The sequence below is a fragment of the Ostrinia furnacalis genome, unplaced genomic scaffold, assembly GCF_004193835.3.
Source record: "Ostrinia furnacalis isolate ACB-3 unplaced genomic scaffold, ASM419383v2 OfSCF0195, whole genome shotgun sequence".
NCBI classification, from domain to species: domain Eukaryota; kingdom Metazoa; phylum Arthropoda; class Insecta; order Lepidoptera; family Crambidae; genus Ostrinia; species Ostrinia furnacalis.
In genome coordinates this window covers 254,742-282,586 of record NW_021130434.1, presented here as the reverse complement: position 1 = coordinate 282,586, position 27,845 = coordinate 254,742, and the positions used below count along the sequence as shown (strand labels likewise).

Genomic DNA, 27,845 nt, shown 5'->3' with positions numbered 1-27,845 from the left:
TAATAGCGTTTACATTTGCCTCCTGTCAAATAAAAAATAATAATAATGCTATTGAAATATTATTTTTTTGATTTAGCCTTTTACGGCTTCAACAGTCGTGGGAAACCTGTGCTGATAATGGAAGGCCAGACTTTCTTCAAGGAACGGGAGAGAGTTGGGAAGGCAGAGTGGAGGTGCAGGAAGAGAACGGTCACTGGATGCAAGGCGAACATCATCACGATCGACGGACAAATTGTGAGGAGGCTGCTTACACACAACCACTATTAGGCCTTAGCCTCGAATTTAGCGGGAGCGGGGCGGCGGCGGTAGCGGCGCGGGAGCGGCAGGATCTTATGCGTAAAATCAAATAGACCGGTTCTCGAAAACAGCGGCGCGGGAGCGGGCAACGAGCGGGCAGCGGGGTGGGAGCGGGCAACGAGCGGGCCTCCTTCTTTTGCCCACAATAAATCGAGTGTAAGGAATAAATTTGAATCGAAATAAAATTGTCGCCGTTGTTCAGACATTTCGCTTGCGAATAAAAACAAATATCTCGACAACACAACCCCGAACACAACACTTCGCCGCTAAAGCGCCGCGCGAGCTGCCCGCTTGTTTCGAGAACGGGTCTACGTTGCCCGCCCCGCTCCCGCGCCGCCGCCGCTCCCGCCCCGCTGCCCGCTAAACTCGAGGCTGAGAGAATCTGAACCGGTCGTTGTGGAAATCCTTGGGGGAGGCCTTTGTTCAGCAGTTGACGTCATTTGGCTGAAAAGAACGAATAGAATAGAATAGGAGACAAATCGGGTGAACCTTTTCTCGAAGTGGTTGAATTAATCTTAAATTAGTTTTTCCATTGACACTTTGTCACAATTCCTTCTGGTGCGTATGATTAAATGAGAATAAGCGACCGAATCATATCATAACATTTTATGATAAAATAAGGTATGGCAGTTTTTGTAAAACTTAAAAATTGTTATGTAATTAAATGCTGTTTAAAATAACATTGTAGTTGTTTATTTTGTAATGCTGTGAACAATTATTCAGGCGTGTAGTCCTGAGGAAACACTTGTGAACTGCTTCTAAGCGTTGTTTACAATATAATGTGTAGATTATATGAGTCAGTTAATTTTGGAGACATGGAGTGTCATTTATGTGTTATTCAGTTATAGAGGATATAACACTGGTAGAGGTATTTAAAAATCATCCTAATTTTTGGAACGTGGAACATTCTCGACAAAATTTGAAAACCATAACATGTATAACCTTTTATATTTGACATTATAGGGATGCCTTCGTACTCAACGAGCCGGCGAGGGAATGCAGTAATCATCATCGAAGGGCAGAGGTTCTACAAGAAACGCACAAATAAGGAAAAGAGTGAGTGGCGGTGTTGGAAGACGAACTACACAAAATGCAAGGCGTATGTCATCACTATTGAAGATAAAGTGGTGTTGTGTAAAGGCAATCACAACCACTCATGATAAACTAGTAAATAAATATTAAACTTAGCCTAGGCGCAGACCACCGTCTTTTCGTTGGCCGATAGTTGGGCCCGATTCTAATTTGTATGAAGAATCGGCCGATACCAAATGGGTGTAATGTGCGCACTTACATACATCTACTGAGCAACTGCCCGACCCAACTATCAGGCAACTAAAAATCGGTGGTCTGCGCCCAGGCTACAGTTGAATTCAAATTACAATAATAGATGATTATTTTTAATTTATTTATTTGAAACAACAATGGATTGAGTGATTAATCAATAAAAAATATACCAATAAAACTTTGTTTTTTTTTTCAGGTCCACTGTTTTGTAACAAAAAATCATAATGTTTTTAAAAGTTTGAATGTTGTAGTTAATTAGTTAGGTGGATGTTTTGGCAATATTTTTTTAATATTACAATTTTTATTAACATAGTATTTCTCATTACAGACGTGCCAATATTCACAGTCAACAGGCAGGGCAACACTGTGATTGACATCGGGAAGCACAGGTTTTGGAAGCGACGCGTGCGCGACATCAAGGCGGAGTGGCGGTGTTGCCAGTCGAATACCATCAAGTGTAAAGCCAAACTCATGACCATAGACCGGGTCATAGTGAAGGCTGACTTGCACCATAATCATTAATAGAAAGCATCATGTACTTTACACTAGTTGAACCGACGATCTGGCTCGGGAAGAGCTTGGATACGGGCAGGGCAGGACCGTTTGGGAAATCCTTAAGGGAGGCCTTTGTCCAGCAGTGGACGTCATTTTCAAACGAACGATTCATCATCATCATCATTATCATCTCAGCCATAGAACGTCCACTGCTGAATATAGGCTTACCCCAATGCTTTCCGAACGATTATTTACTTTAATTGTATGTGTTTACAAAGCAAAGGGGCTTATTATTTACATTTATTTTGTAGGTTTCTACTAATAGATTCGCGTAAGAATGTTTCTACTACTTTTCTGGTAATAGGGAAAGTGACTTCGAGTACATCTATGAGAATTAATTTTTATATTATTATTACCACAGCCAAAAATAGTTTGGTTCGTTTACTTCTGTGCAATTTAAAAAGTAGAGTTTATTTATTTGTGATCAAGTACTTAGTGTAATTATAATTAATTTTTAATTAATGAAAATATATGCAATTCATTACAAATAATATCGATCTAGTCAGTCAATAAACGGTTTTTAGCATTAATTAGGTAATAGTTAAAACTTACTATAAAATAATTACTTTTCTCAATAGATTTTGAACTTTGTGTTAGTCAGCTAAGGTCAAAAATTATATTTTGAGGTAGGTTGATGTGCGTAGAAATATGAAATATGCGTATGTAGTAAAACTAGTATTTCAGAACCTCATAAATAAAATAAATAAGTTTAGGCGAATTTGTTTTATTACATTAACGGTTTTCAATTGCATTTTATTTTTAACTAATATAGGTACAATTACTTACTTTTTGTAAGTTCGTATTTATTTTTTACTGTTTTTATTCTATTGCTTGGTTACTATTTAAATATTTACGATAGATAATGCACATACTCGTCATAAATTGTCTCTGACGCGTTGATGTCTTATACAGGGTGGAAATGATAAGTGATCTCACTCGATTATTTCTAAACTATACAAGATATTGAAAAACTGATTACTGTGTGCCTACCATGAGTTTACGTTAGGTGTGTTCGCTAGCGACTGCGTAAAAAAATGTCATTTAAATGTATGACATATTGTGCAGCGCCCCTAGCGGCTACTTTCATAAAATCTTCATAGAATTTTTTGACGTATTCGCTAGCGAGCTCACCTAACGTAAACTCATGGTAGGCACACTGATCCTGAAAGTGCTTCACGCACGAGCTCTTTCAAACGAATAATAGGCTAAACAGAATAAACGGGATCTATCCGAAAATTCAACTTTTCCAGCTTCCAACTTCAAGGAGGTAATAATAGACGAAAAACAAATCACTTATTAAATTATATTTATTAAGTTACTGTTTAATTTTTACATTCTACTCATATGCTATTGATATTGTCTTCACGATAAGTAAAAAAATGCGTTTATTGCGATGTAATTGTAATTGAAAACTTATTTGTAAAGAAGTTAATAAAGATTTATTTATTTATTTATTGTAGAATTTCCAGTCTTCACAGCAAACAGGCGCCAAGGGAGCAGAATTCTCAGAATTGGGGAATATGTGTTTTACAAAGAACGCACTATAAATGGCAAGAGTGAGTGGCGCTGCCGCAACCGGAGTACCCGCTACACTAAATGCAGGGCGAAGGTTAAAAAACGAAGTTTAAAAGAATTAAAAAGTAAAAAAAAATTAAAAAGAAAAAAAGCGAAGGTTAAAAGAATGAGTCAATGTTTGTTTTTAGTTATAAGAAACTTTGTAAACTAAAATAAAGTTATTTCAATTTCAATTTCAAAGTGCTTCACGAGCTCTTTCAATAGAATAATATTCAAAAATTCAACTTTTCCAGCTTCCAACTTCAAGAAGGAGGTAATAATAGACGAAAATTTAAATTAATTATTTATTTAGTTACTGTTTAATTTTTAGATTCTACTCATATGCTATTGATATTGTCTTCACGATAAGTAAAAAAATGCGTTTATTGCGATGTAATTGTAATTGAAAACTTATTTGTAAAGAAGTTAATGAAGATTTATTTATTTATTGTAGAATATCCAGTCTTCACAACAAACAGGCGCCAAGGGAGCAGAATTCTCAGAATTGGGGAATATGTGTTTTACAAAGAACGCACTATAAATGGCAAGAGTGAGTGGCGCTGCCGCAACCGGAGTACCCGCTACACTAAATGTAGGGCGAAGGTTATCACCATTGATGACGTCATTGTTAAATTTGACTACGAACATAATCATTGACTTTTATGAACATAAACAGGAAGAGAAATTATTAGTTTTAATTTTAATTTTTCAATAAACAATTCTATAATATAATATATTTAGTACATAAACATAAAATTACTTAAAAACTTTAATTATAATAATTTTAATTTGTGTTGAGTACTTTTTGATAAGGTACAGGACAGTGAATGTAATATTTTTTTTTTATATTCTTTATAATTTGTGTTTAGTAATTTCTTGATTAAAGAACAGGACAGTGAATGTAATAGTACCTAAATCCTATATTTTTCTGAAGTAAAGATTTATAATTAGATGCATTATTTTGATAACAATTAAGCTTTTGTAATAAATATGATGCCCTATAAAGACTGAACTTCTTGTAAAAGTAACTTTCTTTTCAGATCAAAAATCCTGATTTTTACTTTTTCCTTTTTTGTACGGCTACGTGATTAGATCACAATATTAAGGCTGGGTTGCACCATCTTACTTCATCTTTAACAAATGTCAAAAATTCGCCAAACTCCATACAAAAAACACCGGTTATCGTCATAGTTACGGTTAAAATTAGATGGTGCTACTCAGCCTAAATGATGCTTTATCAGCTGTCTTGTCTACAGCTACGACTGACTTATGACGTCATACGTCTAGTATCTCACCTGTATTCACAAACGATGCTTGCCTAAGGCTGAGTTGCACCACCTAACTTTGACCGTAACTAACGATAACTGGTGCTTTTTGTATGGAATTTGACAGATTTTTGACGTTAAAGCAAGATGATGCAACCCAGCCTAAGTGAAGCAAATCTAACACACGCGTTGAATAGAGCTCTGTGATTGGTGTGTCACTCTGTGCGTCCGCGCGCACTGTGAGACCTCATAGTAATGTTTGAGAATACGGGCGTAAAATAGTAAGACACGGGTCTTAACGCGACGTTTATTAATGAGTTACATTATGTACTCACGGCTTGATTAATATAAATAAACGTCGCGTTAAGACCCGTGTCTTACTATTTTAGTTGAAATGGAACGCGAAAGTTTAAAATCTTATACGGGCGTAATTCTGCAAATTAATAAACATTCGCCAATTCAGTTAAAGCAACTGATGTTTACACAATAATGTCTCGATTCCCCAGGTATGATCTTCACTCAGACCACGCGTGGGAAGCCGCTGCTCATCATAAACTCCCAGAAGTACCACATGGATCGCTACAAGAGCATGGCTGGTGCGAAGACCATCTGGCGATGTGCCAGGAGACGACAGAAGAGTGGGGGGTGCAAGTGTAGTGTCATCATATACAATAACAATGTTGTAGGGGTGATTAACGAACATAACCACTAGGTATTCGATTATTTGTATAAGTAAAATTGCCTGCTGCTGTCTTTCTTGAACACTATAATCCGGGCCTTTTCTAGGCGAGAGTGAATAGGCACTTACAGACTAGACTGCATCTCACTTAACATCAGGTGCGATTGCGATCAAATACCTGCCTTGTCTTGCATAAAAAAAAAGTATCTTGCAATTCAATTGACGCAAAACTAAAATTTCCTACGATTTACAATCTGATACTTTAGTATACATAGATTGCAAAACTTTTTAAATACTACTACTACTATTTAAAAGATTATCATTTTGTAGTGTAGTTATTTAAGTCGTAAAATAATTCAAGATAACACGTGAGATCATTGTAGCACACATTCTTCAACAATATGTTATGAAAATAATAATCAATGGTAAACAGCATTCAATTTATATTTAATAAGATGAATTATTGTGTAATTTCAGATACAATTAAAAGTTTTTCAATGTGATAAAAATCAACAAATAGTATTTCGTTATCGTTTACAAAATAAAGTGAAACCCTGAACTTACTGATGTGTGTAACCATATACCATACGAATAGGCAATAAAAATAATAAACCATTAACAAGTAATAATTTTAATAAATATAGTTAGCTAAGTAATGCCACGTAAAGCCCGGTCTTTGACCAGACTATAGTTGCTCTAATCGTCTAATGTAACTAAAATGTGTTTAGTAAAGGGTGTCCCAAAATTAACGACACTTTTGAATTAACTAGCCTTTTGACTGTATTATTTTTATTGAATCATAAAGTACATAGAATAGGGTTATTTATGGAATAACACATCGGTCAAATGGCACGCACGCACAACGCGTTTGTCGAAGTTTCCCATGACTATGGCTGAATTTCGTTAACACCACGTTGAATCTCCTCCTTTAATGCACATGTGGTTGTGGGCTTCTTGATATAGACCTGTGATTTAAATTAACCCCATAAAAAGAAATCTAATGGTGTGATTTTCACATCATCTTTTCCACGACGCCCATTTGAGATTCCTGGATTGTCACCGATACTTACGCACTGCTTCGATATTGACATTTTAACGACTTGTGTTTGGAAGAACAGTGTGTTTGGCTTATCTCCTAGAATTTCTCAATTAAAATCTTCACAATTCACGAAGTTAAAACACTATTTCGACCATATTTTGTGTAAAATTTTCGAATTGCGGACGAAGACAGGTGGTTCTATCCTGTAACGCAAAATTTTAGTAACCCTGAACTATCAGCTGTCGATTTATTTTATTTTTAGGGTTGTCAACACTTAATTGCATAAATGGTGGCAAATTTAAAAGTTGTGTTAATTTTGGGACACCCTTTATGAACCAAGTACTAAAGCCGTAGATTATTTAACATTTCGCTAATCTATAGCGTTTTTTGGCACTTAATTGATATTTCTTGTCTGCTCAGATCTGTTCTTCACGCAGTCATCTCGAGGGCATCCACTTCTGATAATCAAAGCCTACAGGTACCACATGGACCAGTACCGGAGCATGCATGGTGCCAGAACAATTTGGCGGTGTGCACTGAGGAAGAAGTGGGGATGCAAATGCAGTCTTATCATTTACAACGGCCAGATAATCAAGGTTAATGACAGACACAATCATTTACCATAGAGCAAAGAGTTCTTAGAGTGGATACAAGGTGGACCGACGACCTCGTAATGGTAGCAGGAAGGCAGGCCGCTACCAGTGCAGTCTGAAGTGATAAATTGCTCTGGCAATGCCTCACACACTATAAACACTAATAAAATCAATCTCTTTATTTCAAAAGAATCATGTCGACGACTTGACTCTGGCTTTTGACAAAATGTCAATTGCGCTCATTTAGTCGAATGCGAGCAATTTAGCTGGAAAAGATGTGTGATAGTATTATGTAGTATTTATTTACCTGTGCTTTTAATAAACATTAGTTGTATTTGTTTTAGAATTAATATTATATTATTATGTGACATTATTTTTTACGACTTGTGCTCTCTATGACTTTTTTTTTACAAAATATCAATTTGGCCCATTTAGTCGAATGCGAGCAGGGAGGGGGAGCAGGAAAATATGTGTGATAGTATTATAGTATTTATTTATTTACCTGTGCTTTTTATTAACATTAGTTGTATTTGTTTTGGAATATATATTATATTTAACATAATTTTTTACGTTATAATAATATCTTGTCAGATCACTTACAAGTCTTTGCAATGTGAGTAAGATAGGTGCTTGCAAAATTAATTAATTTAATCTTGTTGAATTTAATACAAATGAACCGGCTCGGAACGTCATAATAAAAATCTGCCGTAATTATATGTTAATAAATTTTGGAATTGTAATTTATACGAGTGTTGTGAGGTGAAATAAAGTGGGTTTTTTGAACAGTGCACGGAGTTTTAATATAAAACGTAGCACTTCTTCTGGCGCAGCCGGGTTAAAAGAAATATTCCTATTTGTCAAAACGTCAAGGTATAAAAGTCGCGTTGAGACCCATGTTTTTTACATATTTTAATTACCAAATTGTTTGTGTTGCGTTTTCACACTTAATTGCTCAATCAGTCTTGATGAAGGTCATAGCTTATATTGTTTACTATGGGGCCGTTCAAGTATTACGTAAGCAGATTTCTTACCATTTTTTACCCCCCCGCCCCCCTTGTCATCAAAAGTAAGCAAAGCACTTACCCCCTCCCCCTATGCTTACGTAAACATTTTTAGTTATAAATGTTTTTTATATTGTAATTTCTAAAATAGGAAAATAATTCATGAAAATATTAGGTTGAACTGATACACATAGAGTAAAGGACAAAAAAATATAATAATATGCGGACTACGACTCAAATTTCAATGGGCAGTGTCGGCACGAGAGTTAATTATTAGACAAGTGAATAGCGCACGGTAATTTCCCTAATCAGTTCTCAAAGCGAGTGCCTACGCATATGTATTATTTGCGGGAATCCCCGAAAAAACGTAAATAACTAACGATGACGTAATCATCATCTAGACCCCCCTACCCCCATGTCATCCAAAATAAGCAAAACAGAGATCCCCCCACCCCCCCTTGGTGCTTACGTAATACTTGAACGGCCCCTATAACGATAATATGGTATCTCATTTTAGAAATGGAGTTCAAATTTGAACGAACTTCCAGAGGGAACCCAGTGTTAATAGTGGACAATCAACGTTACAACCTGGTAAGGAAGAAGGACGACCAGTCTTACTGGAGGTGTGTCAAGAGGAACTCTGGATGCAGGTCGAAAGCAGTCACCGAAGATGAGCACCTTGTCAAGGTCACCTCTCATAACGGTCACAGGTTAGGCCCGGCGCACTTAGACGGCTGTACATTTGTAGCACAATAACCAGAGTAAATACAAATGAGTAGGTAGTAGGTAGGTAGTATCTTCATAGAAACGCACGGGCGCGATTTGTATGTGAGCGCGCCAACACGTATGCGGCGCGCACACACTGACAAAATTTAGCGGTGTTTAGCAATAACTCCCGTCTCTGCACACGGCGGCGTGTTCTCCCGTTGTCCCTCACTATTTGTCCCCCACTAGTGGACATCGGGAAAAATTGTATCGTTGGACAAAAATTTTTTCCCGATTTCCGCCAGTGGTGGTACCAGTTGACTCGTGATCCGAGGAACGCGGGTTCGATCCCCATCGCCGCTCGACTATTGTGGTGAATCCATTCGTAACAAAAGCATTTAAAAAAAAGTGGGGGAAAACGGGAATACATTTTGAATTGACGTCCGGAATGCGTTTGGGTTATGTGAGGCTTCCCCGCCAGAAGGGCGGTGTCTACCCACTTAATCCCGACAGAATTTTCCGAAGTCATTGAAATATTTACATTATTCATTTTATTGTATACTTACTAGTTATATTCTTACTTGTATCAGAATTAAAGAAATGTTTGAGACTTTTTTTTCTGTTTCATTAGTAACCTGTCCAACCTGGTAACACCTTTTTCTGTTCTCTAGCATAATATATTTAAATAGGCACTCTGTCTGTCTAATGCCAATCTTATTTCATGAACGCAGTATTTAATTTAAAATAATTTACTTAATTAGACCAAAAGATTATTTAGAATAATTCGTTTCAAACTAAAGACGTCTACTCTAAATCGTTTGGAGTTTCGCACCACACTTGATTCGAACCGCGGTGTGAAATCTCAAGAACTCATAGTCGTAATATTTTATTGCTTCATATATTTTAATATATCTCTTATTTCAGAATGCAAATTTGAGTGGTCGGCCAGAACCCGGAACCCGGTACTAATATTGTACGGCCAACGTTACAACCTGGTACGGAAGACGAAGGACGCCAAGTCTTTCTGGAGGTGTGTTAAGAGGAACTATGGATGCACGTCGAAAGCAGTCACGAAAAATGAGCAGCTTTTCAATCTCACCGCTCATAACAATCACAATTTAGGCCCGGGGTACTCAGACGCTGTACATTTTTAGCAAAATAACTCCCATCTCTGCACACGGCGGCGTGTTCTCCCGTTGTCCCTCACTATTTGTCCCCCACTAGTGCACATCGGGAAAAATTGTATCGTTGGACAAATATTTTTTCCCGATTTCCGTCAGTGGTGGTATTGAAATATTTACATTATTATAGTTACTAGTTATATTCTTACAACTGTATAGGAATTAAATAAATGTTGTATTAAATTAATCAAATGTGTAGGTATGTTTAAAACTTTTTTCTGTTTCATTAGTAACCTGTCCATCTACCTTCATCTGTTTTTGTAATATAATAAAATAGAATAATGATTTTTTCTGTATAATATTGACCATGTAAGAGTAACTAAATCTTATTTTTAAGGTAAATACTAACCCTCTCTCTGATGTTTTGCTGTGCCCTTGCAGGGCGTCACATTTATACCTCTATTTTGCAATAACATATGAATTCTAAATTGTAATGTTACATGCAATAAACGTTTTGAATTTGTATTTAACTGGTAACATCTTTTTCTGTTCTCTAGCTTAATATGAGGTGGAATTGTGTAAAGCAATCGTAATCATTTGCTAGTTCATAACGTACGATAAAGTCAGTTAAACAAAGCATTTGACAGAATAATCGTACGTTATGAACTGTCAAATGATAACGATTGCTTTACACAATTCCACCTATGTTTAGTGAAGTAGGTACTCTTTCTGTCTAATGCCCATCTTATTTCATGAACGCAGTATTTAATTAAAATAATTTACTTACTTAGACCAAGAGATTTAGAGTAGGTAATTCCTTTCAAAGTAAAGACGTCTACTCCAAATCGTTAGGAGTTTCGCACCACACTTGATTCGAACCGCGGTGTGAATCCTCAGGGAGTCATAGTCACGATATTTTATTGCTTCATATATTTTATTATCCCTCTTATTTTAGAAATCAAATTTGAGTGGTCGGCCAGAGGGAACCCGGTGCTCATAGTGAACGGCCAGCGCTTCAACAAGGACCGGGAGCGAAGCGGGAAGGTGTTCTGGAGGTGTGTCAAGAGGAATAATGGATGCAGGTCCTCAGCAGTCACAGTGGACGAGCAGCTGATCAGGCACACTGGCCACAACAACCACGTCAGAACATCTGACGTAGAAATATTAACGGTGCTAGAGTAACCCGTTTCAACCAAAAGATGTCTGTCTAGTGCTGGGCCTTTAGGCGCGTCGCACCATATTGATTCGAACCGCGGTCCGAGTTGCCCAAGAATTTGTATTGAATGGGGTTTTTCGCATTGTAGGCTTCAGAGCGGTGTAAATGAGCCAAGAAATTATTTGTAATGGAACCGATACTTAATGGAATATTAACATAATACATTTTTTCTTTCTTTCGTCTTTTCCTATCAAAGTTCGAATTGACCATCACAAACATTTCTTGGGAAATTTCACAAGAAATATTCACTGAATTCAGTATGAAAGACCCTCTTCAAAATTACCATTTGGGCTATTCACACCGCGGTTTGAATCAATATGGTGTGAATCGCCAAAAGATGCCCACTGCTGGACAAAGGCGAATGTTGCCATTCTTGTATTATAATTAACTGTTTTACCACTTATTTCTAGTAAATCTTTATTTAAGTCTTTCAATGGGCCTAACATGCCATTATGGTGCTATTGATGTGCGTAAAACGTATTGTTAAGTATATGATTTAATATAATATGTTTTCTTTTATTAGGTTAATTATTTTAATACAGTCAAATTCTGCTGACCAGGCTGAGGAGTATTTACCAAATCTTCCATTTTCCTCTGGTAAATTGGAGACTTAATGTGCATTTTTTGACTTCTTTATACTGTCGTTATCGATACTTACTGCTTAACTTTTCTGAAACATAGAGCTACACATAATTTAAAACAACATCCTCAATAAATTATATCCTGAAGTTTTCCCAATTTTAATCTATATATATAAAAATGAAACCCGTTTTCCGTTGTCACGACATAACATGAAAACGGTTTGACCGATTTGGCTGATTTTTTTTTGTAGTTTTCTAATACTCTGTACAAGGTTTTTACGGAAAAAAATATAAAGAAAATCTCTACGCTAAGGCGGTACGAAGTTTGCCGGGTCAGCTAGTGATTAATAAAATAACTATGCTTACTTAACTATAGAGACTGTTTAACTATGATTTTTTGCTACCAATCTAGGTTATTAATGTATGAGCTTAATAATCTTAAATATGTATGTTTTTAATATCTTTAATTCCGTACCATTATCTTTTCCTTCATTCTTGCTTCAAATTGATCGAATTTACAGCGTGTTCACGTCAACAGAAGTAGCCAAAATGACACTGTCAGATTGGTTTTTGATCTAAAGCTGGGTATCCACTACGTTCACGCTTCAATGTGATCCGCGAACTGTAATTGTTCGAATGTAAACTATTAGGCTGAGTTGCACCACATAACTTTAAGGGTAACTATGACGATAACCTGTGCTTTTTGTATGGAGTTTGACAGATTTTTGACGTTTGTCAAAGTTAAAGTAAGAGGGTGCAACCCACCTTTAGAGTATTATTTGTTAAGAATTAGAATGATGCGGTAAGTGGTCCGGCGGGCAGGGATTGTACCACGCCATAGCGGCCATTTTTTAAGTAATGCATCATCATCATCTTAGCCATAGGACGTCCACTGCTGAACATAGGCCTCCCCCAATGCTTTCCATGCTACCCGGTTGGTAGCGGCCTGCGTCCAGCGCTTTCCTGCTACCTTTATGATGTCGTCGGTCCACCTTGTGGGTGGACGTCCCACGCTGCGTTTTCCGGTACGTACGGTAAGTAATGCATAGCAACTCAACAATTTAAATAAATCTCGCCCCTTTTTACGAAGATTTACTTATCGAAGGTAATGGATATCCATCTTAAGATGTTAATCTGTTAGTTTTAGTTTATATTGTTTTATCATGTATTATAATTTTTCAAGTCATTATTATAGTGTGAAGTAATGCCAGAATTATTGTTATTAAATTGATTCTAATGTTTAAAATTTAATAAATATTATCATATTTTGGAATATCTGTACTATTATTTCAGGCCAGATTTACTTACGTTATGCTATTGTTACATTAGTACATAGTTTGTGAATATCGGCATAATATCAAGGGTTACTTAAAATCAAATTATTTGAACTATGTGCATGCCTTGGTTGGAATGTGAATCGGTGACATCTACAAACTGCCTATTGTGAATATCATAGTGTTTTCTATCAGAACTTTTACTTCATTATCTACTTAAATGAAACTTTGCAAAAAGGCTTTAAATACTTGCATGAATTGAAAAACAAAAGTAATAGTAGAAAATTTCAAGTGGAATAAGGTCGTCGTTTCAGCCAAATGACGTCCACTGCTGGACAAAGGCCTCCCCCAAGGTTTTCCACAAATAAGGTAAGGTAAGGTAAGGTATTTAAACAAATTTGTTTTCCAGGTGAAGCGTACTTAATGCCCTCTCGCCGAGGGAGGCAGGTGCTCATTGTGAACGGCCATAGATTCCACAAGCAAAAAGACAACGTGGACGGAAAGGTTGTATGGCGGTGCGGCAAGAGGAACATAGGGTGCACAGCTTGGGCTGTCACTGAGAACAACGCTGTCATCAGGGTAGATGATTCGAAACACAATCATCGAATCAATTCATCGCATCCCAGCAGACGGGGACGACGCCGCATCTCTTCAGCCCGCCCGCGACCATGACTCGTGCAACCGAATTGAAACGTCGAGGGTAAATATCTTATAAAAGTTTGTTGCAAAATCCTGTGGAGTGATAATTTTTACAATCATCGATCCTCTAACTATTTTTTTTAAGATCATTAGTAATTTGTATTGCCCAAATTACTAATAGTCCCATAAGCCCCTCGTGGTAAGCTAAATAAGCTTGTGTTACGAGTGGGCTCACCACAATAGTCGAGCGGTTCTATGTGATGTGAGTCTATTTTTTAAGCCAGACAATATCATCTACTACAATTTTTATTGTTTGCAAGTCATTATTGTAGTGTGAAATAATGCTAGAATTTCATTGTTATTGTATAGATTCGATTTTTAAAATTTAATAAATGTATTAGCATATTTTGAAATGTATGTATATTATTTCATGTGAATTTAAGTTATTATTCTGTAAATTAAAAAGTGTACATTAAAGGCTACATAAAATGTAATTTTTATTTCAATCATAACTCATTGAAAAACCTTTAAGTCCGGTCTGATCTACTGGGTACTTTATCGTACAGTTCTAACCATGTCTTTTTGTTTCAGTGTCAAAACTGGAGACTTTATATCCGGATGCTATCACTATGCTGGTTGACGGATATAAGTATTGCAAAGAAATGGGAAACAATGAAGAAACTAGATGGGTTTGCTCTGCAAGTAAGACCTACAATTGTCCAGCCACCATCACCGCAAGCAACTGTGTTCTGAAGCTCAATAAGAAGCACAACCACCCTAGAGACAACGAAGATACGGTCGCGAGCGTCACCGAGCCAGAAACGACGCCCCCTATAAAAAAAATTATATCAGTTCAAGGTAAATATAAACATGAACAAATAACATACTTTGGACTTTGCATAAATGTGTAATGGAAAGTTCCAAGGGATCTTAAATCGGAGATCACACAAATTGCCTATTATATTATTAACACTTAGGTGGACAGCACAAGTTAAGAATTAATAATTCCCAACACGATGATACTTATTCACATACATTGCCTATGGGAGTAGTGTTAATGTAAAACGAGTAACAACTATGACGTCTATAGACGTTCTGTCGTATCATTCTTTACTACCGTCAATGTGTTAAAATGTTAGAGTCTATCCACTAACTCTTGATCTATTATCTACATACATATAACTGCTTGACTGGAGATTTGTTTATCTCCAGAAGGCTCCCTTAAGGGCTCGCTCACATTAAAAGTTATAATATAAAAGTAGCCCCAAATTCAAGTGAAGAATTTTCAAATATCATTTGTTTTCCAGGTGAAGCGTACTTCGTACCATCTCGCCAAGGGAGGCAGGTGCTCATCGTGAACGGCCATAGATTCCACAAGCACAAGGACGAGGCTGACGGGAGGGTTTTATGGAGGTGTGGCAAGAGGAACTCGGGGTGCACTGCTTGTGCGATCACCATGGCCAACGTAGTCATCAGGGTGGATGAGTGGAAACACAACCATGGCTTGGTCTGCGATGCTCGGCGAAAAATCCTGCCGTAGACGTAGTCTTTGGTTCGGGACAGGGAATTCATATTCAACCGGAGTAACGGTTATTATACAAGGTGTATTTGTCTCCAATCATTTCGTAGCAGAATCTTTTACGTAGTTTCTAAATGAATCTGACGTAGTTAAATTACATTCTAACATAACCTAACCCACTGTTAGTTTACAATCTAACGCGTTATATTATAAACTGACAGAGTTCACAATTTCACGTTGACACATATATTACCTACAACTAACTAGTCCACATTCTATGCATAATACTTACAACTAGTCCACAGAACTTGTAGAAGTTATGTAGTCAATTTAGCAGGTGATTAGAATGGTTCCTCTGTCTGTTGCTTATTGTTTAAAAATGTTATTCTTGTTTCGTGATACTTACTTGGTGGTGTTTTTGATTGTAGTTCAAAATAGGTTTTGACTTACAACTAACTATAGTACGACCGCTTAAATAAGACCTCGCCTGCGGAACGTTTAACGTTAACCACTTCACTGTGACGTCATATAATATCTTGAGAACTATCTAGTGAACTTTTTGATTTTATCTCATGTCTAACGACCCCGCCCGCTTCTTCTGATATGTGACGTCACAGTGAAGTAGTTAACGGTAAACGTTTCGCAGGCGAGGACTCATTTAAACGGTCGTACTTTAAACTTTTTAATCAATTTTTCTGCTAAAGTAATTGGCCAAAACGAAATGTATTATACGGAATTACGGATCCTTAAAAACTTTTAACTGTATTATTTTTCAAGGTATTTTTTGAGTAGAGACGGTGATATTGCTTTGAATTGTTTGGCTCGTTACTGGCTCAATTTCAGTTTTCTTTGATATTTATTAAGCTTATGAGTTACTTTATTGGTAATTTAACGTTATTATAGTTAACAACTCCTAACTTTAATAAAAAAAGGTATTTGGACATTTTTTTCAAATCAGTGTTTTTTAGGGTACCGTATTTTTCTTATAATGATCACATTATATGTTGTTTTTATTATTTATTATATTAATTTGTGACGTAACTCACAAAATCACATACATTGTAAGTTATTATATCTTCAAAAAATTAATGTAAATTATTCTTCAAAAAGTATCAAGTCGTCGAGGGTGTCGCACAGGTAAGAACCAATAAAAAGGGTCTTGCAACAATGGAGCGTACACCATGCAAGGGTTTCTTGGCTAGCTGGTACTTCATTCAGTTGTTCGGCTACTTATCCCGAGACATTACGTGTTTGTGCTCCGTGCGCTTTTTGATATTTAGTGAATATAAATTTTAAATAAAGAACAAAACCCCTATTTATGTGATAATTTTAATTACTACAATTGAGCTAACTGCGCACCTTGCTGGAATGCGACTCTCTCGCACTCTACGGCGGGTTTTAGATTCGCGCTGACCGCTTGCTGATCGTCGGCGCTGACAGATCAATATGTATGTAATTGAAGGGAAAGTTCCTGAGTGACGCTGATCGCTCGGCGCCGACGCTTCATACATTGCGGCTGTCAGCGCTGACGGTCAGCGTGACTCTAAAACCAGCCTACCGCACACCTCTCGGCGTTCGCCCCATCATCCGTACCAGTTTCGACATGACGTCACGGCTGCCAGTTGCACAGTTAATTGGACCGGGTTGTACTTGACCTTTTTTTATTAATGTTAGCAGTTTCTGTTTAATAACACTGAAAATAAACATTGAAGATGTGGCAAATAATGTAAAACAGGGTCACCGTCTCTACTCAAAAATTTGAAAAGTAAACAACTTGGAAATAATACAGTCATCCTCCCTTACTTTTCTAAGGTTTTTCTTAATATTTTTTTATCAATATTTAAAATATTTGTGGCGGTCATTTGCGCCTGGGCGACATTGTATGTTTATATTTATTATAATGCCTATAAAATGGCATATTGTGAAGTTTTAGACGATTTTGGATATTTTTTGTCGTATACTATGTATTTTCCTTTTCTGTTAACGTAGTAGGTATCGTAACCTATATGTAAATTAAAATTTATGAAATAAATACAGTTGTTTTTTTTATTTCAATCATCACAACTCCGGGTTTGATTTCCTAGGCACTATTGAATAGGTATTTCTAACCATGCCTTTTTTCAGTGCCAAAACTGGAGACAGTATATTATCTGGATGCCATTACTATGCTGGTCGACGGATATATGTACTACAAACAAACAGTTAATACTGAAGAAACTAGGTGGGTTTGTTCTGGAAGTAAGACTTCCAATTGTCCAGCCACCATCTACTCGTTCACTGCGAATAACTGTGTTCTGAAGCTCAACGAAAAACACAACCACCCTAGAGACAAAGAAGATTTAAAGAAAGTCCAGGATAAGGTTGATAAGGCATATAAAAAGGATGTGTATGTCCGTGGTCCAGGAATATTATGTAAGAAGATAGGGCCAGCGTTGCCCGTCCAGAAAATACGCCCCAAGAAGTTAAGTCAGTTGACTTAGTTTCTTTCATGGTAAATACAAAAACAACTTTTAATGAAGAAGCAAAATTAAACGTGTACAAAAATATTTACAGAACTGATCTTTACAAAATAAATTGATTAAAATTTGCCAATGCAAATATTCGGCCAAAAAACTCTTTGGGGAAGCCTTTGTCTAGCAGTGGACGTCTTTCGGCTGAAACGAACGAATGAACGAACGAAGTAAAAATAAAAATTGCATTATATTAAATCTTTTCTTTTGTTTTTATTAATTACGAATTCCCAGACCCCAACAACAATCCCAATCTTAGGCAATTCATTTCGTGTGCGGGCTGCTTTATTAGGCCGCCATCTTTGCCCAGATTTTCCTCTTCACGTCGAGCTTTGAAAATTTTGAAAATTAAAAATTTGTTTTTTTCACTAACAATGTTAGGAATTAGGATATCTTGGCATCATAATTATGTTAGTTTATTAAACGATTAAAATGTATATTTTAAATTCATGAAATCTAAAAGAATTAAAATATCGAACATTTATAACCATGCTCTTTTGTTTCAGTGCCAGAAATAAGGAATTCAAATCCAGCTACTATCACTATGATGGTCGACGGATATAATTACTGCAAAGAAACGACAAACAGTGGTGAAACTAGGTGGGTTTGCTTTGTAAATAAGATTTACAATTGCCCAGCCACCATCTACTCGTACTCAGCTGGCAACAATATTCTGAAGCTCAACGAGAAACACAATCACACGAGAGAAGACGAAGGTTTGAAGAGTGTCGAGGTCCCGAGTGAAAAGTCTCTGGAAAAAGATGTTGAAGGCCCTGCCATATGTAAAATTGATACGGTCTCTAGTATTGCCGTGCCAGAAACAACGCCACTTAGAAACGAAACTCAGTCAACATCAACTACATCATCAAAAAGAAATAATGACGCTGATGAAGGATCAAGCAATTCAGCTGATGGTAATTATTACTTTTGAAGTAAACCAAAAGTAACTTTTTGTGCAAAAACATTTACTTAATCTTGACTAAATTTTGGAATTTGTAATAACTTTTTCTATATATATGTCTTGTATTAAGTTTCATTGATATTTCAGGAATCCCGCCTTAGGCAGTTCGATTTTTTCAAGTTATTTATATTTTTTAAATTTCAGGAATCATCTTCAAGACTCGTTTGGGGAAAACACACATTAAAATCGGCAAGCACCGATTTGATAAGGATTATGAAATGAACAAGAAGGTTTTCTGGAGATGTAACAAGAAGAACAAAGGCTGCAAGGCTTACGTGACCACGTTTAGTGGCGTGGTCATGCAATGCGGATCGCATAATCATCAATGAGTTCTTATAACTTGTGTCGTTATTAAGTTCTTCTATTGAGCTTTGGAGCTTTTTCATCACTGGATTATAAAATTTGGCAATTTTGCAAAAAACTATTTTGTAATATTGTCCGTAAAAGATAAATCTTGATTAAATGAATTTTTGACGATGGCAGTGGCATTGGTCAGGCCGAAGAAACGCGTTACCTACTTAATTAAAATCATTAAAGTATTTAATAAAATGAATGAATTGATTAAAATCGTCATGCTTATGAAGCAAAGTAGATTAGCCTTTTTATTAAGTAGACTAAGGTAGTAGCAGGTGCAAGTCTCATCCCAACTAACGGATGATCCAGACCAGGTCCATGAAAAACTTAAAATACACGAGCAATTGCGGGACAGTTTGTCACAGATTGTTAAAATATACAGGCTGTTTAAATAAATAATACATTCCCCAAATATAAGACAAATCCTATGAGATTTTTTGTCTTTTTATTTGTAATAGCGTGCTCTTATAAAGAGTTTACAGTCAACAGCACACCAGGCTGTACATTGTTTTTGCAAAATAATACCTATTACATCGAAATAAGATGCCATAGTGTTATGCTTGACGTGCTGTCGTCTGTTCAAGGTTTTTTAATTATTGCAATTTTAACTCATTGGATTTGACTCAAATTTAGGGAATGTACTGTGTGTCATGGGTAGAGTCTTATTTCAAAAGGATGCCAACGATTTAAACTTCACCTGTATAGTAGGGTAGAATATAGATTAGGTAGGATATTTTCTGTTACTTCAGACAAGTTGATTTGTTGATTGATTGTGGTGTATTTGTTAACAAAGTGTTGTGTGTAGATTACGATTGTAATTTGTGATACACAAGCATGCTGATGGAAACATTCCAATAGTACTTTATTCTAATGTCATACTGTTATAATACATTTCATAATCTACTGATTGCTTACTTACTAAAATGTAGATAATGAATTTTAAAAGATGCAGAAAACACGTTTTTAATAAAGTGCAGTTATCTTAACGTTTGACAAATAAAGCCGGGTTGCACCATCTATGAAATAAATATGTTTTTTTTTATTTCAATCATCACAACTCCGGGTTTGATTTCCTAGGCACTATTGAATAGGTATTTCTAACCATGCCTTTTTTCAGTGCCAAAACTGGAGACTGTATATTATCTGGATGGCATTACTATGCTGGTCGACGGATATATGTACTACAAACAAACAGTTAATACTGAAGAAACTAGGTGGGTTTGTTCTGGAAGTAAGACTCANAAAGGATGACAACGATTTAAACTTCACCTGTATAGTAGGGTAGGATATAGATTAGGTAGGATATTTTCTGTTACTTCAGACGAGTTGATTTGTTGATTGATTGTAGTGTATTTGATATCAAAGTGTTGTGTGTAGATTACGATTGTAATTTGTGATACACAAGCATGCTGATGGAAACATTCCAATAGTACTTTATTCTAATGTCATACTGTTATAATACATTTCATAATCTACTGATTGCTTACTTCCTAAAATGTAGATAATAAATTTTAAAAGATGCAGAAAACACGTTTTTAATAAAGTGCAGTTATTTTAACGTTTGACAAATAAAGCCGGGTTGCACCATCTATGAAATAAATATGTTTTTTTTATTTCAATCATCACAACTCCGGGTTTGATTTCCTGGGCACTATTGAATAGGTATTTCTAACCATGCCTTTTTTCAGTGCCAAAACTGGAGACTATATTATCTGGATGGCATTACTATGCTGGTCGACGGATATATGTACTACAAACAAACAGTTAATACTGAAGAAACTATGTGGGTTTGTTCTGGAAGTAAAACTCACAATTGCCCAGCCACCATCTACTCGTTCACTGCGAATAACTGTGTTCTGAAGCTCAACGAAAAACACAACCACCCTACAGACAATGAAGATTTGAAGAAAGTCCAGGATAATGTAGATAAGGCATATAAAAAGGATGTGTATGTTCGTGGTCCAGGCATATTATGTAAGAAGATAGGGCCAACGTTGCCGGTCCAGAAAATACGCCCCAAGAAGTTAAGTCAGTTGACTTAGTTTCTTTCATGGTAAATACAAAAACATAACTTTTAATGAAGAAGCAAAATGAAACTTTTGTACAAAATATATTTCCAGAACTGATCTTTACAAAACAAATTGTGCCAATGCAAATATTCGGTCAAAACACTTGGAATTCGTAAACTTGAACTTGAACGGATATAAAAATAACTAGGTAAGGCTCTACCCGTAACACTTCAAGTACCAGCGAGATCTTTTTAATGTAATTTTATTAATTTAAGTAAAAATAAAAAAATGATTATATTAAACCCTTTATTTTATTAAAAGAAGTTTAATAACGAAGTCCTAGATTCCAACAACAATCACAACTTGGCAACGTTACAAANTGGATTATACAATTTGGCAATTTTGCAAAAGAATATTTTGTAATATTGTCCGTAAAAGATAAATCTTGATTAAATGAATTTTTGACGATGGCAGTGGCATTGGTCAGGCCGAAGAAACGCGTTACTTAATTAAAATCATCAAAGTATTTAATAAAATGTATGAATTGATTAAAATCGTCATGCTTAAGAAGCAAAGTAGATTAGCCTTTATTAAGTAGACTAAGGTAGTAGCAGGTGCAAGTCTCATCCCAACTAACGGGTGATCCAGACCAGGTCCAAGAAAAACTTAAAATACACGAGCAATTGCCCTCGGCTTCGCCTGCGGGACAGTTTGTCACAGATTGTTAAAATATACAGCCTGTTTAAATAAATAATACATTCCCCAAATATAAGACAAATCCAATGAGATTTTTTGTCTTTATTATTACAATTATTTGTAATAGCGTGCTCTTATAAAGAGTTTACAGTCAACAGCACACCAGACTGTACATTGTTTTTGCAAAATAATACCTATTACATCGAAATAAGATGCCATAGTGTTATGCTTGACGTGCTGTCGTCTGTTCAAGGTTTTAATTATTGCAATTTTAACTCATTGGATTTGACTCAAATTTAGGGAATGTACTGTGTGTCATGGGTAGAGTCTTATTTCAAAAGGATGNTTTATGCATTAAAAAGATTGTTATTTGAGGTAAGTAAACTACAGGATTTCAAAAAAATACACGTTATTTTTCAGGTAAAATCAACATTTATTCGAGAGGTCACGATTATTTGGCACTTAATTTTAAGGACTTACTTTAGTCTTATTTTTCTCTAAAATTAAATATTAAAAAACGAATGAACTGAAAATATGTTATCTTCTGTAAACAAATATCGAAATGAAACATAAATCTTACTTCTTAGTTTTAATATAAAAAAACTGACAGCACTTGAATATTTGGTACATTGACTACGTACGTTTGCAGTCACTGCATATTTGTAGGCAGCAAGTAAGGTAGATTGGTTTCTTAAATTTGCAGCAACAGTACTCGTTCGCCTTTTCAACCAAACGGGACAGATGTCACACGTCTTTCTAACACCTGGATCTGGAATAATCTGGATTTGGATAATTTTTTGGTGGTATAGCCTCGGGCATATCGGCGGGTCCTAAAACTCGCTCGATAGGATTCTATCATTGTAAACACGTAGTTTCATTTCTGGGAGGACTAATTCACGTCCTAGCGAGGATAAAATTCGGCCACGACTTATTTCGCCCTTGTTTATGCGTACAAAATGTTGTTACATAAACACCGTACTTACGTCTGTGAGACGTCGATCGCTTCGATACGGAGACATATGAACTTGCCGCGGACGCGACGTCGAGTGGTGGTTTGCGACGCGGAGGGAGGAAGGTAGCAGGAGAGGTGACGCCGAAGGTGGCGTGATTTTAGAAATATTTCAAAATGAAAATTTATTACGTCTGAGAGACGTATAGGTCGGTAGTTAAAGGTTAATATATGATATCAAAACGTTCAAAAGTTTGGCTGTACACGAGCACGTACACAAGATGTTGTTCTCTTTTAAGAAATTTGTTAGTACTAAGGTTGAATTATTAAATAATCACTGTTAAATGTGATTAATTTATCACTTTTACCGCGACTGTCGGTAATTATTCATAATAACCGGTTATTATTAATAATTTTCAATTTATCACATTAACCGTAACATATATTTTAAATTCATGAAGTCTAAAAGAATAAAAAAATCGAACATTTTTAACCATGCTCTTTTGTTTCAGTGCCAAAAATTTCAAATCCAGCTACTATCACTATGATGGTTGACGGATATAAGTACTGCAAAGAAACGACAAATAGTGGTGAAACTAGGTGGGTTTGCTCTGTAAATAAGATTTACAATTGCCCAGCCACAATCTACGTGTACTCAGCTGGCAACAATATTCTGAAGCTCAACGAGAAACACAACCACACTAGAGATCACGAAGGTTTGAAGAGTGTCGAAGTCCCGATTAAAAAGTCTTTGGAAAAAGATGTTGAAGGCCCTGCCATATGTAAAATTGACACGGTCGCTAGTATTGCCGTGCCAGAAACAACGCCACTTAGAAACGAAACTCAGCCAACACCATCATCATCAACTACATCATCAAAAATAAATGATGACGCTGATGAAGGATCAAGCAATTCAGCTGATGGTAATTATTACTTTTGATGTAAACCAAAAGTAACTTTTTGTGCAAAAATATTTACAGAATCTTGACTAAAATTTGAGTAAAGAAAAATTCGTCAAAAAAATTTTGGAATTTGTAATAACTTTTTCTATACGATGTCTTGTATTAAGGTTCATTGATATTTCAGGAATCCCGCCTTAGGCAGTTCGATTTTTTCAAGTTATTTATAATTTTTAAATTTCAGGAATCATCTTCAAGACTCGTTTGGGGAAGCAAGCCATTAAAATAGGCAAGCACCGATTTGATAAGGATTATGAAATGAACAAGAAGGTTTTCTGGAGGTGTAACAAGAAGAACAAAGGCTGCAAGGCTTACGTGAGCACCTTTAGTGGCGTGGTCATGCAATGCGGATCACATAATCATGAATGAGAACTTGTGTCGTTATTCAGTTCTTCTATTGAGCTTTAGAGCTTTTTCATCACTGGGGATTACTAATGTTTGGCCAAAAAACGTTTCCCAAATTATCACATGGCAAAAAACGTTTCGCAAATTTTCATTTGGCAAATTCTCATTTGGCAAAACAACTTATTGCAAACTTTTAATTCGCAAATGTCGTTTTTGGCATATTATTGTTTAGCAAATTATTGTTTGGCAAAGTATGTTTTGCCAAATATTTCATTTGGCAAAAAATATTTCACGATAAACTATTTACGAAACAATTTGATTGGTGCATAGAATGGAATACAAATTAGCTTGTCGTTATTATTTTGTTTAGTGGGTAGTTAATATATGTTCCAAATTAATTTTCATAATAATAATTCATTCTTTATATCGACGTTTCCAAATGATTGATTAACAATAGAGGTGATTCTAGTCGTCGTTAAGGGTCACTGTTCTAACCTAACCTAACCTACTATTTTCCGCAATACCTACTTTCTGCAACCATACTATTTTCTGCAGTCTCTTTGTTTTACATAAAATTCTTGTGAAAACCACGATCATGTGCCTTATGCTTTGATTTGTGGGTAACGGTGGGTAAGTATGTGAAGTGTCAATTTGACCAAACAAATTATTTGGGATATAATGTTTGGCAAAATAAAAGATTTGCTATATAAACGTTTGCCAAGTAAAATTTTGCCAAATGATAATTTGACCAAATGAATTAGTTGCGAAAAGTACAGTTGCTAAAAGTTCATTTGGGAAATGAAACTATGGCGATAAGTTGTTTGCGAAGTGTAATTTGGCGAAAAGTAATTTGGCCAAACGGAAGGATACCATTACTGGATTATAAAATTTGGCAATTTTGCAACAAAATCATTTGTAAAATTTTCTGTAAAAGATAAAACTTGATTAAATGAATTTTTGACGATGGCAGTGGCATTGGTCAGGCCGAAGAAACGCGTTAGGTACTTAATTGAAATCATTAAAGTACTTCATAAAATGAATGAATGAATTAAAATCGTCATGCTTATGAAGCAAAGTAGCCTTTATTAAGTAGACTAAAGTAGTAGCAGGTGCAAGTCTAGGAGGTCCAGGCCAGGTCCATGAAGAACTTTTGCATTTGCCCCCGGCTTCGCCCGCGTGACAGTTTGTCAAAGATTGTAATCAGTCAAAAGTCAAAATTTCTTTATTTGTTTGGACTAATAAATAGTTCTTACAAATCGTCATTTTGCTCTTAAGGAGCCTCTACATGTCTCATAATCTTTTTACCCTACCAGCGCTTCGAGACCAACATTTGGCAAGTGCTGAGAAGAAGCGCCGCAACAAACTCAGTCACCACTGTCTGCCGGTTAATATAAATAAATAGAAATAGTAGTAGTAGGTACATTCGATTCAGGAGCAGTTCACTGAATTTACCATGCATTCTTGTATGGTGTATCTTATAAGAATGGGTATACAAGATTGCGTGGTATATTAAACAAGGTAGTGACGTGCTAATATCTAGACTTACATATTAAGATACTAGTAGAAATGACTCGCATACATAAATTTGAATAACTTGGATTGACCAGTCCCCGAAAGCAGCGCCTGTTCACAGACATGACTGTATAATAAATATACAGGATGAAATTTAAATCATCGGCATCTTAATATAAGACTACTCGTGATGAAAATAGTGCATTCCCCAAAGTTATGACAAATCTAATGATTTTTTGTCTTTATTTTTACAATTAGGTACTTGTTGTAAATAGAGTTTACAGTCAACAGCACATCAGATTATACATTGCTGTTGCAAAATAATACTTATTACTATGTATATCAAATTAAGATGCCACGGTGATAATCTTGACGTGCTGTCGTCTGTTCAAGGTTTTTTTACGTGACAAGAAGCAAACGAGCAGACGGATCTTCTGATGGTAAGTGATTACCGTCGCCCATAGACACCTGCAGACCAAGGGGCGTTACAGGTGCGTTGCCGGCCTTTAAGGTGAAGATACGCTCTCTTCTTGAAAGTGCTAGCTTTCTAGGTCGTATCTGGAAACACCGCAGACGACAGTCCATTCCACAGTTTGGTTGTACGGGGCAGGAAGTTTCTAGAGAAACTTACTGTTGTGGACAGCCAACCATCTAAGTGATGGGGATGGAAGTGCTGTCGGGTAAATCGGTGGCGAAAAGTAGCGGCAGGAATAAGTCCGGACAATTCTTCAGAGCACTCCCTGTGAGACATTCGTTTTAATGATTGCAATTTTAACTCATTGGATTTGTCTCATATTTAGGGAATGTACTGTGTGTCATGGGTAAAGTCTTATTTCAAAAGGATGCCAACGATTTAAACTTCACCTACTCAGTCTACTTCGGACGAGTCGATTTGTTGATTGATTATGGTGTATTTGATATCAAAGTGTTGTGTGTAGGTTACGATTGTAATTTGTGATACACAAGCATGCTGATGTAACATTCCAATAGTACTTTATTCTACTGTCATACTGTTATAATACATGTCATAATCTACTGATTGCTTACTTACTAAAATTTAGATAATAAATTTTAAAAGATGCAGAAAACGCGTTTTTGATTAAGTGCAGTTATCATATTTCAAATCACGTTTAACAAATAAGGCCAGGTAGCACCATCTTACTTTAACAATAACAAACGTCAAACAAAAATACCGGTTATGGTTATAGTTACAGTTAAAGTAAGGTGCTCAGCCTAAGGGTTGTAGACTATTTTAAGCTCAGAATGGGCGACTAATAATAGTTAACAGAGGTATATTTATTGGCTTAATATGTAAAAACGTTAAAACGTGTAGTGTAACGCATAGTAGTGAATTCAGTGTAAGACATTAAGATCAGACAGTAGGTAAGAGCTAAGTAAATAATACCTTGCTTGTGAAATGTTAATTTATTGGCATGTGTCAGAGGTGCAATTGTGTAAAGCAATCGTATTCATTGGACAGTTCAAAACGTACGCTATATTCTATATTCTGTCAAACGCTTTGTTAAACAGATTTTATCGTACGTTTTGAACTGTCAAATGAATACGATTGCTTTACATAATTGAACCTATGGTTTAGCTTTGCTTTATGTCAATTTGGTATAATTAACAACTTATAACATGACGTGATTCATCAATAAAATGCTTCATGAAATAAATGGAAATTTTCCTTCCCTATCAACAGCTAAGATGGTAATACCCTTATTTATAATAATGCAAACAGCTTAATAAACTGTTTTATCTCGTTCCTACTTTTTGCTGTCACCATTTGATAGAAAGTGACAAAACATTGCATTAGTCAAAATAGGTTTGATGTGCTGTTTGCTTTATTTTGAATAAGGGTATAAATGTTTAGATAGAGCCATCGTCTGTATTTAAAGTTCATGACTAAATCTGTATTTTCTTTTCAGCCAAATTTGTTTTCAGGAGGAACGGTAGACGGAACCTCGTAATAGGCAGTAATATCTTCAACGAGGCAAGGCGGAGCCTTGGGAAGGTGGTATGGCGGTGCAACCAGCGCAACATCGGCTGCACCAGTCGAGTTTGGACGATGAACGACTGTGTTGTAAAGTATGCTCGGAATCACTCACACTATTAGATGGAATAAGCTCTAATAGTATGTATAGTCCCTTAGTAGCGTAGACTGGGTACGGTTGTAACAGGGTACAGGGTAGGTACAAATCAAATATTTTCGAACAATGCTCGGTAGG

At 36.0% G+C, this 27,845-nt stretch overlaps 5 protein-coding genes across 6 annotated transcripts; all 5 read left to right on the top strand.

Annotated features, from left to right (window-relative positions):
* Positions 1–5,457: 5,457 nt before the first annotated feature.
* On the top strand, positions 5,458–9,587 carry LOC114355202 (uncharacterized). 2 transcript variants are annotated; one of them, XM_028307921.1, is made up of 3 exons: positions 5,458–5,667; positions 7,094–7,269; positions 8,785–9,587. In XM_028307921.1, the coding sequence occupies exons 2-3, from the start codon at positions 7,227–7,229 to the stop codon at positions 9,021–9,023; spliced, it is 282 nt and encodes a 93-aa protein (XP_028163722.1). In that variant the 5' UTR covers positions 5,458–5,667; positions 7,094–7,226; the 3' UTR covers positions 9,024–9,587. The 2 variants fall into 2 exon arrangements, with proteins under 2 accessions (XP_028163722.1, XP_028163716.1); XM_028307915.1 differs by having other exon boundaries at positions 5,458–7,269.
* Positions 9,421–11,275, top strand: LOC114355080 (uncharacterized). The gene is made up of 3 exons (XM_028307745.1): positions 9,421–9,496; positions 9,897–10,094; positions 11,049–11,275. The coding sequence occupies exons 1-3, from the start codon at positions 9,421–9,423 to the stop codon at positions 11,273–11,275; spliced, it is 501 nt and encodes a 166-aa protein (XP_028163546.1).
* Positions 11,276–14,398: 3,123 nt separating this feature from the next.
* Positions 14,399–16,299, top strand: LOC114354965 (uncharacterized). Its single transcript, XM_028307588.1, has 2 exons — positions 14,399–14,661; positions 15,111–16,299. Exons 1-2 carry the CDS (start codon positions 14,433–14,435, stop codon positions 15,341–15,343), a joined length of 462 nt encoding a protein of 153 aa, XP_028163389.1. The 5' UTR covers positions 14,399–14,432; the 3' UTR covers positions 15,344–16,299.
* Positions 16,300–17,492: 1,193 nt separating this feature from the next.
* On the top strand, positions 17,493–19,538 carry LOC114354954 (uncharacterized). Its single transcript, XM_028307578.1, has 3 exons — positions 17,493–17,813; positions 18,339–18,746; positions 18,938–19,538. The coding sequence occupies exons 2-3, from the start codon at positions 18,377–18,379 to the stop codon at positions 19,120–19,122; spliced, it is 555 nt and encodes a 184-aa protein (XP_028163379.1). The 5' UTR covers positions 17,493–17,813; positions 18,339–18,376; the 3' UTR covers positions 19,123–19,538.
* Positions 19,539–20,859: 1,321 nt separating this feature from the next.
* Positions 20,860–24,129, top strand: LOC114354945 (uncharacterized). Its single transcript, XM_028307572.1, has 3 exons — positions 20,860–21,364; positions 23,314–23,724; positions 23,945–24,129. The coding sequence occupies exons 2-3, from the start codon at positions 23,346–23,348 to the stop codon at positions 24,127–24,129; spliced, it is 564 nt and encodes a 187-aa protein (XP_028163373.1). The 5' UTR covers positions 20,860–21,364; positions 23,314–23,345.
* The last annotated feature ends 3,716 nt before the right edge of the window (positions 24,130–27,845 follow it).